The sequence below is a fragment of the Pongo pygmaeus genome, chromosome 11 (genome assembly GCF_028885625.2).
Source record: "Pongo pygmaeus isolate AG05252 chromosome 11, NHGRI_mPonPyg2-v2.0_pri, whole genome shotgun sequence".
Classification (NCBI taxonomy): domain Eukaryota; kingdom Metazoa; phylum Chordata; class Mammalia; order Primates; family Hominidae; genus Pongo; species Pongo pygmaeus.
In genome coordinates this window covers 56,050,477-56,069,210 of record NC_072384.2, presented here as the reverse complement: position 1 = coordinate 56,069,210, position 18,734 = coordinate 56,050,477, and the positions used below count along the sequence as shown (strand labels likewise).

At 35.6% G+C, this 18,734-nt stretch overlaps 1 protein-coding gene across 5 annotated transcripts in view; it reads right to left on the bottom strand.

Moving 5' to 3' along the window:
* Positions 1–928: 928 nt before the first annotated feature.
* The window catches only part of GPD2 (glycerol-3-phosphate dehydrogenase 2), a 146,345-nt gene continuing 128,539 nt past the window's right edge, over positions 929–18,734 (bottom strand). For all 5 annotated transcript variants that reach the window (XM_054477820.2, XM_054477819.2, XM_054477821.2 and 2 more), the window contains 8 exons: positions 18,209–18,343; positions 17,636–17,811; positions 16,956–17,087; positions 15,928–16,086; positions 8,096–8,208; positions 7,932–8,010; positions 7,319–7,417; positions 929–4,291 (listed from right to left, as the gene is read on the bottom strand). In XM_054477820.2, coding sequence (XP_054333795.1) covers positions 4,166–4,291; positions 7,319–7,417; positions 7,932–8,010; positions 8,096–8,208; positions 15,928–16,086; positions 16,956–17,087; positions 17,636–17,811; positions 18,209–18,343 — 1,019 coding nt within the window. In that variant the 3' untranslated portion in view covers positions 929–4,165. The remainder of the gene's footprint in view (positions 4,292–7,318; positions 7,418–7,931; positions 8,011–8,095; positions 8,209–15,927; positions 16,087–16,955; positions 17,088–17,635; positions 17,812–18,208; positions 18,344–18,734) is intronic.

Here is an 18,734-nt window from a genome sequence, read left to right as displayed (position 1 = left end):
CCAGGGACAGTACAATGTTGACAAAGATAGTAAAATATTGATGCTAGTATCATATTTTTTTGAGATCATAAGTTTTATACAATTGGGAGCAATATTTTGATAAATTATATATTAAAAAATTTTTAAGCACTATCAGATTTGATAAGCTAGATCAACAAAAAACGTTTTAAGCTACCATGTATTTTTTTCCAGGCACTGAACAAACAGTTTATTGTTCCAAGTCCGTCTGGGAGCCATTGCTTTGGGGTATTCTATACGATTTCAAACAACCTTCAGAAGCTCACACACGCCTTTGGGCATGCAGAACCAGGAGGCAGCACATCTAAACCACAAATGGAGAATATACTCCATCTACGTGTGTAAATTAAACCCCATAAAATAACATGGGCATTATAAAATTTGTGTTAAAACTGATAACAGCTTTACTGATTTACTGACAATGAAAATATATAGCATTTTTTTCTGTCAGAGCATTTATCAACACTTGGCAACCCTGCACTAACTTGACATGTAAGATGATCAAAATGGATTATGTAATCTTTCCCATTCATTTCTATTGATTTTAGTTATGATAAAATTCATCAGTGTGCCTGGGAACGCTTAGGCTGAAAGGCTCTGGTAGATTAAAAAAAATAAATAAATAAAAAAGGAAAGAAAAGGAAAAAAGAATTCAACTGAGTTGCAATAGGATGAAGGTAATTGTAGAATAGGATTGCACAAATATAGAAGTCATGCCCTAAAGGCTACAGCAACAAATTAATACAAATAATTCTGGCAGTCTTATAAAATTACATCTATCTCTGTAGATATTTCACTTTTGTGTCTTCAAAAATACAGTTTGTAAAAATATTTTCAAACTTTTTTTAAACTTCAACGGTAATCAAAGTTATCTGTCTGACTGCAAGTAACATCAAAATGCTAGCAAATAGACCATTTTAATCAGTTTTATTGATTCATGCTTCCAGTTCTTATTCAGTTAAAAACAAGGCACATTAAATACATCCTCTTACTGCTCTGTAAATGCATGCAGCTCATTCTGTGTATCAAAAGTAATAAATAATGGCCAAAAAACACCAAGACAGTTATAAAAATGACAACCCAGCCTCAAACATAGTATTTAACAGTCCAATCTAGAACAATAACCCAACACAATACATAAAAGTGCCACATATGGAAACATGCAGTATGTATATCCACTCTAGTACTGAGCTTACACTTGCTATTCTTTAAAAACATAGTAGGGCTTTTTCACTCCTTCAGAAAGGTTGACATGATGCAAACATCGCAAGTTATAGCATCATTGACTTTAATATTACATTCATATGCCAAAAATCTTTACAGATACATAAGAAAGAGAAAAATAACATCCATGATGACTCTTACAATATATTTAGTAAAAGTGAGAATGAGTTTTTTGTTGTACAAAAGAGGAAGCTACATATTTTGAAACAGACAAAGCAAAGCCAGCAACTGAAGCCGGATAGAGGGCATGCACTTAATAGCAGAAATCCTAAAGTTACACTCAGTATAAATTGATTGAAAGCAAGAGTATTGCAAACAGCATGATGGATATGAGGAGGACAACCTTGGCTTAACAAATAATCCAGCATTATCATTACTGTTATGACTGTGGTGGGGGCTATTTAAAGGAGTATCCAACTCTCCAGCACAGATGGGGGTTCCTTCACCTGAATCCCTTCAAAGGCTCTTGAAATAAATCACTTGATAATAAACGGCAATCCCTGCATACCCACCTCGACCCCAACAGAATCAACTGATGTCAAGTTTATACGCAAAGGGAAAAAATTTCTTTTGTGCTTGGAATGAATTTTGAAGAAGCTTATTCCCCCCTATTTCTTGTCTCCCTTTCTTAAATCAGATAAAGAAGCTGTACAGGTTTAATTAAGAACTTATACAAAATGCTGGGGTGCTTTATTCACAGTAATGGCTTGAAATCAGTTCATTTCCAAATTGAGTCTCTGGGATTGGTGAAGGACTCTACGTTTTAGAAATTAGCAGATTTAAAGTAAAAGCAGATATGCTCAAAAGAAGAAAAGTGTGCTTTTCTTTGTCCTTAAAGGAACTTCATTCATAGCAAAGCATGCACAAACAAGGCCTGTTTAACAAACACAGATCTGCCCGGGCCCTACTGTAACAGAATCAGGGAGGGTACAAGTCATCGTTATCTTGATCTAACTAGAAAGAGAAAGAGAGAAAAACAGAGAGAGAGCACAAATGTACCATATTGTGTATATCATCTGGGATATTTTAAAGGACAATTTGTCTACCTATTAAGTGTCACTGGGTTCTAAACAATGAAACTTGTGATCTGGATAGCAAAAAACACTAACTTGTAAAGCCACAAGCTTCAATTACTTTAAAAAAATGAAAGAGCCAGTGTAAAAATTCACACTTTGAAAGAAAAAAGTTCACAGTGATACCTGGGAGCATCACTTGCTGTTTTAGGATTTCCCTTAGTAAGTGGCAAGCGTCTAAAACCTCATTTAAAAACAAAATGAGCTAAAATGCTGTCTTTCTCTGCAGTTTCTGTTTGTTTCAGAGGTGGTGGGTGAGTGCGTAGGTGAGTGAACCTCCAGTGTTTACATTGTGACATACAGGCTCAGAATCCACTTGAATAAGGCATAAAGACACTCTGCAGTATTGACATAAATAAAAATAACAGCAAAAAGTGTTTTATGTGCCAGTCTAAAAAACTAAGACTTCAAGTCTCTGCAATAAAAACCTGCCGTGAAATAAAGTGTTACGTCTCCTATTAGATACAGAACTTGATGTTAAAACAACAACAAAAAAGTAAGTAGTCAACTTTACAAGAGGAAGTAGGATTAATAAATATTCAGATAACCAGTTAAAATACCACCAAAATGCAGCAAAAGCATCCCAAACTGCATTACTTGTTAAATTCAATACACACTGACTTTTGCTTTGGACTCTGTGTGTGTGTCGGGATGGGGGTTGGTGATTATTTTTCCATTTTTGATTTTGGTTTACTGAGAATATTTCCATGGAGTACAGAAGGGGAAAGACTTTAAGCAACCATGATGACCTTGGAAACTGGTTTTGTGCCTTATTTAACATATAATTATAATTAAAGTTAACTAAAGTCTATTCTATTCTCCTTTACTATGGTTGCAAGTACCCCCCAAAAAAGATGGTAAGCTAGATTTGACAATACCACATGCTTCAAAATTTAGGCTTGGGAATTGAATCTTTTGTTATCATATGTGGATATATAAAAACACATTTTTAACTCTTAAATGTATTACTACTGTAATAATTAGATAAATTTGGTCTCATCCCATTACATCCAAATTGCCACTTAAATGCTGGTTTTAAAGTAAGAAGAGCAAGGATCTTCCTGGCAACTATAATAGTCAAAGAAAACCAGCAGTGACTGAAGAAAAAAATGAACTGCTGAGATGAAACTATCACTGTAACTCCCAGCAAATGTCAATGCTATCCTTATCTTATACCTGTGATTCTGGAAGCTTTCAGAGTTTCTCTTTGAGACTTGCTCCAGTAACCAGATCTAAACTTTTCCTTCCCTCTCCAGTTAGCCAGTCATGCTCTAGATATAAAAATGTGGAATATTGTTTGCATGAGGAAGGTAGACAAGCTGGAGGAAGATGGGGCTGAGAAATCTCCAGAAACACTATCATTTCAATAGGTAACTCTTTTTAATAACACATGCTGTCTATAAGCTTAATTTCTCCAGAAACACTATCATTTCAATAGGCAACTCTTTTTAATAACACATGATATCTGTATGCATGTCACAAAATTTCTCCAGCTTTTTTCAATTTTTGCCAAAATATTCTGTTTTTAGAACTCATTTAGAATAAAGGAATAAACAAAAAGAGAATGTGTCACATCTAACAGGTCACAAAATAGATGCAAAACTAATGTGCATTGAAAATGAGAAAAAGAATAAAATACACTGAAAAGCTAGACTGAATGGCAAACACAAATAAAGTACAGCAAATAAAGCTGGCAAATACACCAACACCCTAAAGTTTTGGAATGTTTTCTAGTGTTAAAAAAGGCAGCTATCCACATTCATTATTTTAGAGTGGTTTCAGTCATCTCTGGTTGTTACATGGTGATTTGTCGTTTCTATGTTTGTTGGCTGTGGATTTACTGCCCAGACTCACAATCCTCCACAACTACGGTCCACTGGAATTGGAACTCTTCTGTCGAGGTTCTCTTCTGCAGTTTTCATTAGTATAGCAAGCCGGCTTCCAGATACCCTTCCTTTTTGAATAGCACTCATCAGCTTAAAGAGAAAATATGCAACAGATTCAGAACGCAGGCCAACTTACTCTCTTCTTTATGGCATCATAATCGTCAGAATTGCAGCAGACAGAGGTAATTAAGTGCTCCATCAAAAACCTTAACAAGTACTACAGCTCAGATAACAAGAGTCTAATTTTTAAATGTTTCCAAAAGAGGGGAAGAGGCAGGTATTTCACCACTGCCACAAAAACTACATCCATCTAGTAAATCAGCCTGCCTCTAAAAGCAAATCTTAATGCATCATTTTTTGTCCTTTAATGTGCTCAAGGCACTTTTTTTTTTTTTTTTTTTAGCAACTTCAAATATTGGATCTTTAATTCCATTTAAAATCTTAAAAAGGAATCTCAGGGATTGAACAAAGACAAACCACGACCTATATTTATCTACCCTTTTTTTTAATGTTACTGTACTTGACAACTTCAAGTCCCCTAAATCCAAATTCCTTAAAGACTTTTTAACGTAATTTACATTTAATTCCTTGAAAATGGACCCAGAGATCTACCTTAAGAATTAAAAGCACTCTACAGCCCAGATTTTAGCTAATTCATTTTTATCCAATGGATAAAATCAGAATTAGTCTTGAAATTACATGCAGGCAGCGGGCAAAGGCCTTTAATCTGGAAGGCACTTTGCAATTATGAGCATAGGGATTTTTTTCCTTTTCAAGTTTGATGTGGTTTCAACTATTTGCTTTTCTTGATCTCACTTCCCTAATCTTTTTTATTTGTTTTAAAAAGAAAAGATTTAGCTATTCATCATATATATATACACACACATGCACACACATCATATATATATACACATTTTATATATATATATACACACACACACACACTATATATATATATATATATATATATGATGTATCTATGTATGTATGTAAATTCTCAAAATATTTTTAGGGTTATAGCTTTTAGCCTATAGAGACACGTTGCTTAAAAAGAGCTCTGAAAAAGAGTCAGAGACATCTGCCAAGGGGCTGGATCAGAATTTCATGACCTTATTAAAAGCTGTTTCACAAGCTATTGCTTATTAGAGATGGACTCCTACATGCAAAAGTGTCATTAAAACCCAGACTTAGAAATAAAGTCATATAACCACGAGATATCTATAGTGATCCTTCTGTGAAGATTATTGAAAAACCGTATCTATATTCAAAAAATATATTTAATGGGATAAACATGGGCTCTTAGTCTGCAGAAGAGCAAAATATTAAAAAAAAACTAAAAAAACCCTCCAAATATACTTTGCATCTGAGGAATGATGTAACATAAGGAATGCTGACATCTAAAGACGGAACAATTTATTGTTTATTGCTTTGTCTCTGATTCCAGGAAGACCTGCAAAGTTTATCAGAGCTAACACAACTTACAAAGCTAGAGGTTTTTTAAGCCATAGACAGTATATGATGTGCCAACTTCTAAAAACTCAAAGTTTTCTTTAAACACTACATGTATCTAGAAACCATATTACAAGAAAAAAATAACATTTGGGTGTGAATATATTTCATGAGGAATATGGTCAGCATTTTAAAGTTGAAAATTACACTGTGTATTTGTTCTTAGTAGAAGCATGAACAGTCCCTTTCATTTGGAATTGGACAAAAAATATGCAATTATTTAAAAAAAAAAAACTCTACAAGAAAACCTGCAGATAGTTTAAATTATCTCCTGCTTTTAACTCAACTGCATTCAAGAAAATTACTTAAAACCTAAACCACATAGCATATTCATAAAATCAGGTTCTTATTGTTTCTAAAGCGCCATGTCTTTCAACCCTAAATTCTGCTGTTTATTTACAACACATGAAATGAAGCACAGGCCATTTCTTTGAAGAAAAGTTTTCTAACATTGTGAGGGCAACAATAAAATATTCTCCAGAAAAACTACACAAAAATGCATTAAATGGTGTTTTAATTCCCAAGCATAAATTTTAAATTCAATTTAAAATGTGTATTTAGTTAAACAGTAAGCTAAAGAACCAAATATTCTTTTTTGTAATGCTGGACACAACCTGTGAAAATTTTCTGCATTTAGATTCAACAATGCTCTTATCTGCAGCTCATCTCCAGAGAGACAATTACCATTTCCTTTGCCTTGATCTTGTTTGTTTAACTTGACACAGTGAAGAAAGGGCTGACATTGACCAAAATCCCCAGCATTAATTTATTTCATGTTCAGCATTCATCATTGCCATGGTGCACGCAAGACCTGGCATTCATTTGAAATACCTGCCCAAGAAGCACTACAGAAAAAAACCTAGCTGCTTGGAAACCCAATACATTCTTCATATGATCAGAGTCATATGGACAGCTAGAAACAATGTATGGGTTTGTTGAAATTTCTTTTAAGAAACGATATGTAGCATCTAGTTTGAAGTTAAAGTAACAAAATTTATTTCCTGCATGATTACAAAGATTAAACAACAGAGCCTTGAATAAATTAACAATTGGAAATGGAAATACTTAAATTATATGGTCGTGGCCCCAAAGGTACAAGTTTCCTTCCTTATGTTTTCTAGTTCTTTATAATGCCAGAATCTAATCACAAAATTCTCAAATGAATATGATTCATTAGTGAATAGAACCATACTTTTTAAAAATTTTCTACATAAAAGATTAGAAATCTTGTGTTGCCTCTAATGAAGTACAGGAAAAGAAAAAGAAAAGTAAGTAAAAGAAAAAGGTCCAGCAGTGATATGCCACGCCATACGTCTTTAAAAAGCATGCTTCATATTCAACCCTTTATGATAAATAACTTGGATTTAATCTAAATTGCCCAACATAATGGAATGTTTCTTATACAAAAAAAGGAAAAGAACATGCACCACAGTACAGCCTTACACTTGAGGGCAGACATATCAACCTCTGCTGGCTTCGAGCTTTCTTCTTCTTCAGAATAATCTGACAATTGTGTGGACTTAAATATCCATTCTTGAACATGCATTTATGATCATGACAAACAAAAGCTAAAAGCAAATATCCTTGTTTCCTTTCACTACAACTCACCTGCAAAAATTCATTGAGTTCAACCTGTCCATTTTTATTTAAATCAACTTCATTCAGAATTTCATGGAGTGTATTTTCATCCATTTGGACATTGATACTCTAAGTAAAAGAAAAGCATAGAATAATACAGTTTGATTAAAAATTATGCATATGCTTTGGCTGGGCAAGGAGGCTCACGCCTGTAATCCCAGCACTTTGGGAGGCCAAGGCAGGCAGATTAGTTGAGGTCAGGAGTTCGAGACCAGCCTGGCCAACATGGAGAAATCCCATCTCTGCAAAAAAATATTTTAAAAATTAGCCAGGCATGGTGGTGCACACTTGTAGTTCCAGCTACTCTGGAGGCTGAGGCAGGAGAACCGCTTGAACCCAGGAGGAGGTTACAGTGAGCCAAGATCGTGCAACACTGCACTCCAGCCTGGGCAACAGAGTGAGACTCTGTCTCAAAAAAGAAAGAAAAAAGAAAAAAAAATTATGTATATGTTTTACTAATGTTACTAATCTTTTAAAAATTATAACAAAAATATTACTTGTAGAAAACCCTAGATGAGAAAAACATCTAATATCTTTATATTCTTCTAGTATCAGAGGCTGACATCGAACCAAAGAAAATTACCTCTAATACACGCTGAACATCAACAATGGTAATAAAGCCTTTCTGGTCTGCATCAAACTTATGAAATCTCTTCTTATACCTGGAACACAAGATTAAATAATGGAAAAATATACTTACATAGGCCAAAAAAAAAAGAGAGAAAGATAGACACTTATTATAAGTACCTGTCAATGTCTGAAGGCAGTAGGCTAATTTCAGAGCGATCTGTTAACTGTTCTGATCGAGATTTATAGCCCATTTCATAATATAGAAACTTCCTGGCTGTTTCAAGTTGTTCCTAAAACAGAGGTACACACAAAGTTCAAAGATATATGGAAATAATTATTGATTTTTTTCCTCCTTTTTTTTACTGTTGATCTTCATAAAATGAAGTTGATCCTTTCTTATCTAACCAGCACAATTTTTTTATTTCTTCCAGTTTCATTGAAGTATAATTTATATTGAATAAAATGTACCTACTACCATGATTAAGATTTACAGCATCTCCATCACCCTAAAACTTTCCTCATGTCCATTTGCAGCTGATCCCTTCCCGCGATCTCTAGCCACAGGCAAACACTGACTGGCTTCTTGTCACCAGAGTTTGCCTTTTCTGGAATTTCTTAGAAAAGGTTTCATATAGTATGTAGTCTTTTGTGTTTGACTGCTTCCACACAGGATAATAATTCTGAGATTCATTCATGTTGCTGCATGTTTCAATATTTTGTTTCTTTTTACTGCTGAGTATTCTTACCAGAAACTGACCGACAAAATCTACAGGATCAAATTCTTGTAGTTTGGTGACCAAAAAAAAGTAATTAAAGGTGAAGGAAGATATCTTGGATTTGAACAACTTGGATTTGTCACTATAATGTGACATGAAGTGCGAAGGTATATCTCATGAGATTAGCTGTGCTGAGATTTTGCCACTGAGATTCTGATACTTAGGTGAAGTTACAGAGTCGTGAGAAGAAATAAGCTATCCTCAAGTTACTCTTCCTGTTTTCAATGTCCTCAGTGTCAATTAATACTAACTGTTGCTGCAAATATTGTTTTTCTTAGTTTTCATCATGTCATTCTCCCATCTAAAAACTTCTGAAATGACTTTATTGTAGCATATATTTTTCACAATCTCTTTCCTCATATATATATTATGCTACACACACACACACGCACATACACACATATACTTCTCAACTGTATTGATGTGAGTTGGCCATGTGACTTACTTTGGACTGTGGAACATGAATAGGTATGATACATGCTACTTTTGAGTAAAAGCTTTCATGGTAACTTTATAGTTTTGCTTAGCCTCTCTTACTCCTGCCATAAGAAGGGCACATCTGAGATGAGATCTGAAGCCAATCTAGGATGTGGAGAAGAGCCACAGCAGCAAACATGCAGCCTTCATGTAATGTGAAGGAAAAAGAAATGCTTGCTGCGATGAACCACTGAGATTTTGAAATTGACTGTTATTGAGTATAACCTAGAACAAGTCTTAAATTCCCCAACTTCCCATCAAAGCATCTTGTGAACTCAATGGTTCCCAAATTCTGGTCTGAAGAACAGTGCCAGTGTGAAGTGAAATGAAGAAAATGAAGCAATGACATATACACTTGCATGAAATGTGTTTATATGTGTTTGGTTATGTTAGTGATAAGATCCCTTATTGAGTTTTCTTGAGAAGACAAACTTTTTTTTTTTCCGAGACAGTGTCTTGCTCAGTCGCCCAGACTGGAGTGTAGTAGCACAATCATGGCTCACTGCAGCTTCCACCTTGCAGGCTCAATCCTCCCACTTCAGCCTCCCAAGTGGCTGGGATTACAGGCATATGCCACTATGCCTGGCTAATTTATTATTATTATTATTATTTGTAGAGATGGGGTCTCCCTATGTTGCCTAGGCCGGTCTTGAACTACTGGGCTCAAGTGATTGATTCTCCCACCTTAGCTTTCCAAAGTGCTGGGATTACAGGCATGAAGCGCTGTGCCCAGCCATCAGTTGTTTTTTCTGACATGATTCCTTTCCTACTTTCCTTTTCTTAGGAAATAGATACTAGAAACATTCTTCCTTCATGTTCTTAAATAACAAAATAAAAAATTATCAACGTGAAATAATTCTCTCAGCTTAAAAAAATAAATTTAAAATGTGTGTTTGTGTGTGTGTATGTGTGTGCATGTGTATCTCATACACAAAACTTGTCTGTGAAGTCTCCATCTCCAAGGGCATTTTTCACTGGCAGATTTTTCATAAGAAAATCCACCAGTGGTCATAAATAAAATTATTTTGCTGTTCTACCACTTTTACCCAGCCATTTTCTACACAACTTGTTCAAAATCCATCTCCTTGGAAATGCCACCTCTGATGCTTCCCTGCAACAACAATTTCTTTCTCGATTTATGGCCCTTCATTGCATGTGTAATTTATCTATACTCCATCAAGCAAGGAATTATGGAATTTCAAAGCTGGAAGATATTTTTTCATAAACGGTACTCAATGTACTTCCCTTACCCCACATTTCCTTTATAACATTCCAAAAATGGAAGAACAAAGCCTTTGTCTAAACAACTCTAGCATTGGGGAGGTAACTTAATACTGCTGAAAGTTGCTTCCAATTATTAGAAGGTTTTACAATGAGATTAAATCCACCTCCTTAAAATTCTTCCAGTTTTGGGGGGATTAACAAATCTTTCCTACGGTAGAACAAATCTAATGTGTTTTTTTTTTTTTTCTGTATCACAGCTTAATAAGTATTTAAAGATAGTATCATGTGCTTTCCTCCTTAGAGTTTTCTTTTAGTCTAGAACTACTATATAAAACATTATTTCAAATCCCTATACCATGTTGTATAATTTCTTCCAGACCACACCGGTTTGTCATATAATACAATTATCAGAACAAAATACAACACTGCAACAGAGATCTGGCAAGTACCTAGAAGGGAGTAACTATCAGCATCATCAATCTAGATATATGATTTCTATTAATGCAGCTTAAGATTGCAATTGGATTTGGGGGCAGCCATGGTCCACTGTTAACGGCTATGCATTCACAGTTAACTAAAACCATATTTCTTTTTCACATGTGCTATTGTTAAACCTTGTCAAATCTATCTTGAATGGATGGAATTGTTTTTCTACCTAATGTAAGGTTTGCCATTTATCTCTATTAAATTATATCTAATGAAATTTCACCCATTGTTTCAATCCATCATCAAACATTCACTCTCCCTCCAGTATCTTGTTATTGGTACATCAAAGATGCATGCCATCAACATTGTAATTTAACCATTTGAATCAAGGTAGACTAGGTCAAGATCTAGGACAAGGTGCTTATGACTTACTACCAGAGACCTCTTCTGAGGCCAACACTGTCATTTAACTGGTTATAAATCTACCAATTTTACAGATATCATATGGGGCTTTCTCAAATGCTTTATAGAATCAAAATTCCCTAATCTAGCCATCTGCTTGCTCTATCTAAAAAGGAAATGAGGACTGGGTGTGGTGCTCATGCCTATGATCCCAGCACTTTGGGAGGCTGAGGCAGGTGGATCGCATGAGCCCAGGAGTTTGAGACCAGCCCGGATAGCATGGCAAAATCCTGTCTCCACAAAAAAAATTTTAAAAATTAGCTGGGCATGGTGGTGTGTGCGTGTAGTCCCAGCTACTTGGGAGGCTGAGGTGGGAGAATCACCTGAGCCTGGGAATTTGAGGCTGTAGTGAGCCATGATCACATCGCTGCACTCCAGCCTGGGCAACATAGCAAGACCTTGTCTCAAAAAAAAAAAAAAAAAAAAAAAAAAGAAAAGAAAATGATACATCTGAAATGATTTTGCCTAAGTGATTCCTTACTAGCTTCCATGATCACTATTTCTTGATAAATGCTGATAAAATAAACTTAAAATGTCAAAATCTAGAAAACCACGCAAGATCAATGCCAAGACCATTAGTTTCTAGGTTGCAAACTATATTTTTCTTTCCTCTTGTTTTTGAAATTTGGTATTACATTTGCCCATTCTCTCTTCTGGTCCCATTCCTATTTGCTACAGTATTTTAAAGTTCAACAGTAAGCTGATCCCAAGCAAGAGAATCTTAACTGCAAATTCTCTGAGTACTCTAAGGTACAATTTTTCTAGACTGGCATAAAACTCATTCAGAGTAGCCTCCTATTTCAATATCTATTCATTCTTACCAACATTTATATTTTGCTCTTTTCACACATAAAAACAGGGAGAGAGAAGGAAAAAGACATTGGTAGTAAATTATAAATTGAATAGTTCTCCTCACTCTCCAGCATTCAAGAATATGATGCCTGCCACCTTAAGCAATGATCTAGATTAGGTCTTATTTGCTTTTGTTTTTTTCTTCAATTTTTAAGCATTGCATTTGGTGCCCTGAGTATTTTTTCCCCAACACTCAAACAACACCTGACACTACTCATATACATCCACATTATTCCTGATATCGCTGCTTTCATTGTTGAGCACTTGCCTTCTATCTGTTTTACATTTGGTATTTATCAGCTTGCTTTAATCAGTCACTCAAAGTCTTCACATGCCTCCCATTTTTCCTCCTCATTGGAATCAATTTTGAAAAAAAAATGTATTTTTGTGAGACTCTCAGTCTACTTAAATGTCTTCTCTTTATAGTCTCTGAATGAAAAATGGATCTTTGGTTTGAACATGATAAAATCCACCTTATCAAATCCTATGGGGCAGCATTTCCCAACATATGTTCTAAGTACTAGCCCCTTTCCTATCCAGTTCTCCCAAAAAGTGAGAATTGGGTCTGTCTCCAAATAAGTTCCTTTTTGGAAACTGAAAACATACATAACCATTTTAAAGGTTCTAACTGCAACCACACTAAAGGAAGTGGTTTTACTTGTTTAATTCAGAATTTCTCTTTTGACCATGTAGTCATCTTTTCACGTATATTAATTTGTACCCTGCAGAACACCATTTGGCAATGTTTTTTTTTTTCTCTAAATGTTCCTGCCAACTCCTCTAACAATCCCCAACTCCCTGAGACATTGCCTTCTTCCCTAATCAGTTCTTCCAAGTTGGTTGGATTTTGGTCTTGAGTAACAGTTTCTTGAAATATTTCTCCAAATTTTGGAAAATATGCATAAATGCCAGAGCTATACATGTGTTATAACAACCCAATTAGATTTTAAGATCTTAAAACTATGAGCTATTTAGTATTCTCCTAAAATATTTGGTGCAATGTTCAGTATACAAGTCACTCATTAAGTATTGACTGGTAAAAACAAGCACAATTCATCTATAGAGAGTTATTTATCACCTTGTTCCTCTTTCACTTTTGCAGGTTAAATAATCCCAATGCTTTTAACCTTTTCTCAGAAGTCCAACTTTCTAACCTTTTAATTCTTTTCCCCCCTCCTTTGTTCTCTCTAGACTGTCCATAGCTCTCATTAATACTCCTACATCTCAGATACTGAGTAATAGCTTTAGGTCTTTATTTATATTACTTTGTTAAGGGGGATGGGAGAACATTTCTGAGGACATAAATCTGTTCATAAAATATGAACTGAAGTTAAATCTAGCTTCCTTAGTAGGGCCAAACACAACCAGTTTACAGAATTTTCTTCCTCCTTCCTACCTCCTACAGCCCGAATTCCTAGCGTAAAATATGTTCCTGCATATTCAAATCATTCCAACCATAATTTCTGGAAGAACACATTATCCCCAATCCTTCTACATGGTAAAAAGGACTGAAAGAAGCACAGGAGTAAGTTTCATTCCTGCGTTGCCTCTGTACGGAGCTTTAGCTAATCAAACTAAAGCTCAAGACTTCTTCAACAGCTATAAACCAGTACAGCTAATGCAGACACAGCAAGACAGCATGGAGAAAGCCTATGCTCTAGGATCAGAATACCTGGTTTCAATCCCTGCTTTACAATTGACTGTTGATATAAACTCTGAAAAGAGTCCTACTCTGTGAACCAGTTTTCTCAGCTATAAAATGGGGGTAAATTTTATCTCTGTCAGAGGCATGATCAGGATTAAGGAACTCCTAAAATCAAACCCTTCCTCCCACATTTCCCAGGTGACTCTGATATGTAATCATCTTTGGAATCTATACCAGAATGAGAATACTTTAAAAACAGGCCATGTGACTAATTCTTTCCTTGCACTGTCAGCACATATCATAGATGCCCAATAATGTTCATTCACTCATGCCACGTGAGAACACAGCAATACAATGTTTGTCTATAAACTAGGACACAGGCCCCCACCAGATCCCAAATCTACTGATGCCTTGATTTGGACTTCCCAGCCTCCAGAACCATGAGAAATAAATGTTTGTTGTTTAAGCCACCCAGTCTATGGTATTTCTGTTATAGCAGCCCAAATGAACTAAGATATACTTTCTTACCTTCTAGGTCAAAACTCCCTCTTGCATCTTCTTACACCTCCTCTAGCCTCACTAGCTATTATTTTCTCTTTTTCCTGGATTCTTCCTTATATCCTATGCTTCTAAACTTTGGTGCGCTCCAGTGCTTGGCCTTTGGACTGTTTTCGTCATCTGACTACATTAACTCCCCATATAATCTCATCCAGTCTGATGGCTTAAATATCAACTCAAATTTATATCTCTAGCCCAAGTCTTCCCTTTGAATTTCACACAGACATATCCAATGATCTGGATTTGTATAAATAAACTGAACTCTGAAGTTGTTAAAGAAGGGACACCAGTTAAGGGGAGGGAAGCTATTGCAGTAATCCATGTGACAGATACCAGTGACCTGAATCAGGGTGATGGAAGTTGGATGTGTTAAGAAACGGTTGAATTCACTTCAACACAAGTGTTTGTTAAAAAAAATTAAAAATAAAATAATTTTTTAAATGAAAGGGTGACCTGAATCAGGGTGATGGAAGTTGGATGTGTTAAGAAACGGTTGAATTCACTTCAACACAAGTGTTTGTTAAAAAAAATTAAAAATAAAATAATTTTTTAAATGAAAGGGTTGAATTCAGTTATTTAAACATAAATATGGTATGATTTGCTGATGGATTTAGATAGCGTGTAAGAGAATGCATAAAGTATGATACTAATGTTTAGGCTTGAGTAACTGAAGGATAGCTATTTACGACATGGAAAAGTCTATAGGAGTAGTAGTTTTGGGAAGGTAAAAGGAGATCCAAGAGAGGTGGTGTTCCAGAAAGCAAAATATTGTTCAAGAAGGAGGTGGGAATCAATTGTGTCAAATGCTGCTAATTGGCCAAGTAAAAACAAGGACTGCAAGTTAACAAATTTATTGAGTAACATGGAGGTTACTGGTGAGATTGACCAGAGCTAACGCAGCAAAGTGGTGGCAAAAGTGCCTAAATGAAATGGGTTCAAGAGATCCTGGGGGAAAGGAACAGAACCCAATGAATACAGAAAGTATTTTATGAATATATAAAAATGCTTCATTACCCTCTGCATATCACAAGAGTTTGGGTTAATTAAAAAACATAAAGATCTACTTAGCCTAACCCTGTATGTGTGTTTGTGTGCGTGTATATGTATGTATGTATGTGTTGTGAGTGTGTGTGTGTGTATGCATCTGAGCATCACCAGCTTTTAAAATTTGGAATATAAATATAAAATCTCAAATGACACAAATGATAAGCATTTAGTGCTCAGGCAGAAAAACCACATTTCTTACCAAAGGCACACTAGCAGGAGTGTGCATTTCACTGATTATGTTCCAAGAGTGTTTTCAATGAAAACCAGAAAAGGTTCCATACTACAATCATTATTATCTTTCTTTTTCAGGAATTATGACCACAAATTTATGAGCATTTTCTACAAGAGATTTTCCATAAACAACTAAATTTAAATGGAATATCTTTCCAGTTTCCTAAAGCCTAACAATATTAAACACACACACAGAAAAACTGGTAAGAAATCTAAGGTTATCATCAAAAACTATGCTAGCTTCTACTAACAAATTAAGCCATTCCACGTTTACAATAGGAACTGTGGTTTTAAAGACTTCTATGTAATACCTGCTTCTTATAATCATCCCAATTCAGTTCCCTGCCCATCAGTTCAACAATCCTGGGTAAGGCTTCCTCTGCTGCCTGGACATTTAGAAAGGCCAGGCGAGTACGACGTGAAATCATATCCACAGCAGTGCAGGCATACTCCTTAATCCCATATTTCACCTGAGTTTGAATTAAAGAAAAATTATTAGTTGAGACTCTTCTTTAGAAAATGGGAAATAAAGTTTCACATAAAAAAAAAATAAATGTGTACTTCACAAAGGTAATATTTTTCTTTATACTCTCTGGTCCTCCAGCAGGCATGAGACAAATAGTGGCATCACACAAGTTTTCCATCTGCCTGCCAAAGGAGGTTTGGAAAATGGCAAAAATTGGACAAGAGTTAATGCCTTTTTCCTGAATAGAACCTGGCATAAACATGCAAATTGCATCACTTCTCATTAACCATCCACAGTCATCACTTACCTCTCTATGCTTATACATAATGTGGATTTTAATTTACATAGCTGACTAGGAAAAGGACGAGTGTCAAAAAGTTATGATCTCACCTCTTCAGTCTGTATAGTTTTTTGTCTGGACATCGATATTTTAAGGCACAGTGAATTACAAATAAATACAAAGCCTGGTCTCCGATTTCACAAAACTGGAAAGCTTGATGGGAAACAAGACCTAAATCTTTGAGAAACTGTCACAACAAGATATGTAGGTAGGACATGAGTGGTACAAACTTAAAGAGCTGCAAATGCGCAAAAGGGACAACTGTGAATTAATACGTTTAGAGACAGTTTGATGGAGAAAAAAGAAATCTATATTTTATGTTGTTATTATTACCACTATCAATATCATTTCAGAATTAAGATTAAAATTTTATAAATAAAAGGATCTGTATTGGAAAGACATAGTAGTCATGGTTTTAGCTGACATACGTGCATTAAAACTTAGCTACATACAATTTTTAAAGAAGATGACAAATGAACAGATAAATGGTATCCCATGGCAGACATGAAATTCCTATGTGACCATTCACATACCTCTGCTTCAATATATGGAAATTCTGACACAAGACGTACTCCAACAATAGGCCACCTTTTGCCAGTCACACTTGCCATTTTGGCCACCTCAAAGGCCTTATCACCATAGGTGGCGGCAAGATGCTGTGCCACCTAGAGAAACAAAGCTGCGTTAGGCAGGCACTTTGAATATCAATAGCTTCTAGGCACAAAGCAAAAAGCACACATGCTTATCTTGTCAGTTCTCTTACAGCCTGTAACTAATAGCTCTCGGAGAGTATTAGATTTTGATTTTGTGGGAGGAAACCACTTGGGCTTCAAATGCTTAGGCCAGCACTAACTCTCTTACACATGTATCACTGTATCAATGACTGATGAAGCTTCAGCTTCATTTTGCTCCTGATATCACTTCTGAAGAACAGCCTTCTTCATGCCTGAGACAGAATTTGGGATGCCCTATACACTAGAAACAAACCAAATAAACTCCACTTTTTAATAAAATACATTTCATAAAGTGTACATTGCTTGTTGGGCAAGTAAAGCAAAGTAAGATCATCTTTTTTTCCTTCCACAGTAGACTGGCAGAAATGGATTCAGCAAAAGGAAATCTCAATTAGGGAGACCTGATTGCTGCCAGTTCTGTCACTGGCAGCAGTGAGAGATTAGGTAAAGAGTAAGATGATGTGGCAATGCACACTCACCTCGCTTTCAAGTCCATAATCCTGGACAAGCCTAATGTAGAGCGTGGGGCTCCAATCTTTACCCCCTTGAAGGAAAAGCCCAACTGTTCTACTTGGTCCTGCTTTTAAATTATGAGTTTTGACAGCAGCATTTATGGTATCTTCTGCCATAGACCGATAAGTTGTCCACTTTCCACCTACAAAGAAATTGATGGACAATTCATCAGGTTGCCATCCCTTATTTTTCTTATAATTAACCATTTATCAACTTACCAATAACAAAATTTTCCTGCTGTTTGTAACAAACATGGGATTGTGTTAAAACTTTACTCAGAATAAAAAAGATGCTTGTTCAATAAAGTTAAAAAAGATTCTGGCAGGACAATTTAAGTCAAACTTATAGCTAAAGCACATCCAAATTACAAGACAGAAAGCCAGGTGTAGTGGCTCATGCATGTAATCCCAACACTTTGGGAGGCTGAGGTGGGAGAATCACCTTAGTCCAGGAGTTCAAGACCCTCCTGGGCAACATGGTGAGACCCTGTCCCTATAACAAAAAAAAAGAAAAGAAAATAACAAGGTAGTATCTCATACCTGCTATAGTAATAAGGCCACTCTCACTGATATCAACAACATGATTTCGGGAGATAGACTGAGTATCTGCAGATTTGGGGTCTGTAACAAGAGGACGGATTCCACTCCATGCTGCCAGGACGTCCCCTCTTCTCACTGGTAGGAATCAATGCCAAGCGTTATGAACATTGCTCAAAAATATTTTGACAAAAATATTAAACAGTTAATAAAAAGAGTTCAGTGACAGGAATACACATGTGTGCACTTTAAAAAGGAGAGAAAGCCTAAAGATGAGAACTAAGTTTGTGGATAGGTACAAGAAAAACTCATAAAGAATTATTCTGTTACAAAGATAATTTCCACGAAAAAGTAAAGAACTTTGGAAATCACTGACATTGATACCACAGAGGAAGCAAAAGAGGCAAATGTTAGCAACCTTCTAGCTGAAACAACCTGGAGCAGTTAGAAAAACAAGAAAGAAAAAAAAGCAGAAACAATCAATCAAAACCAATCCTAACGATCCATGAATTGTTAAGTTTCCTTCTAG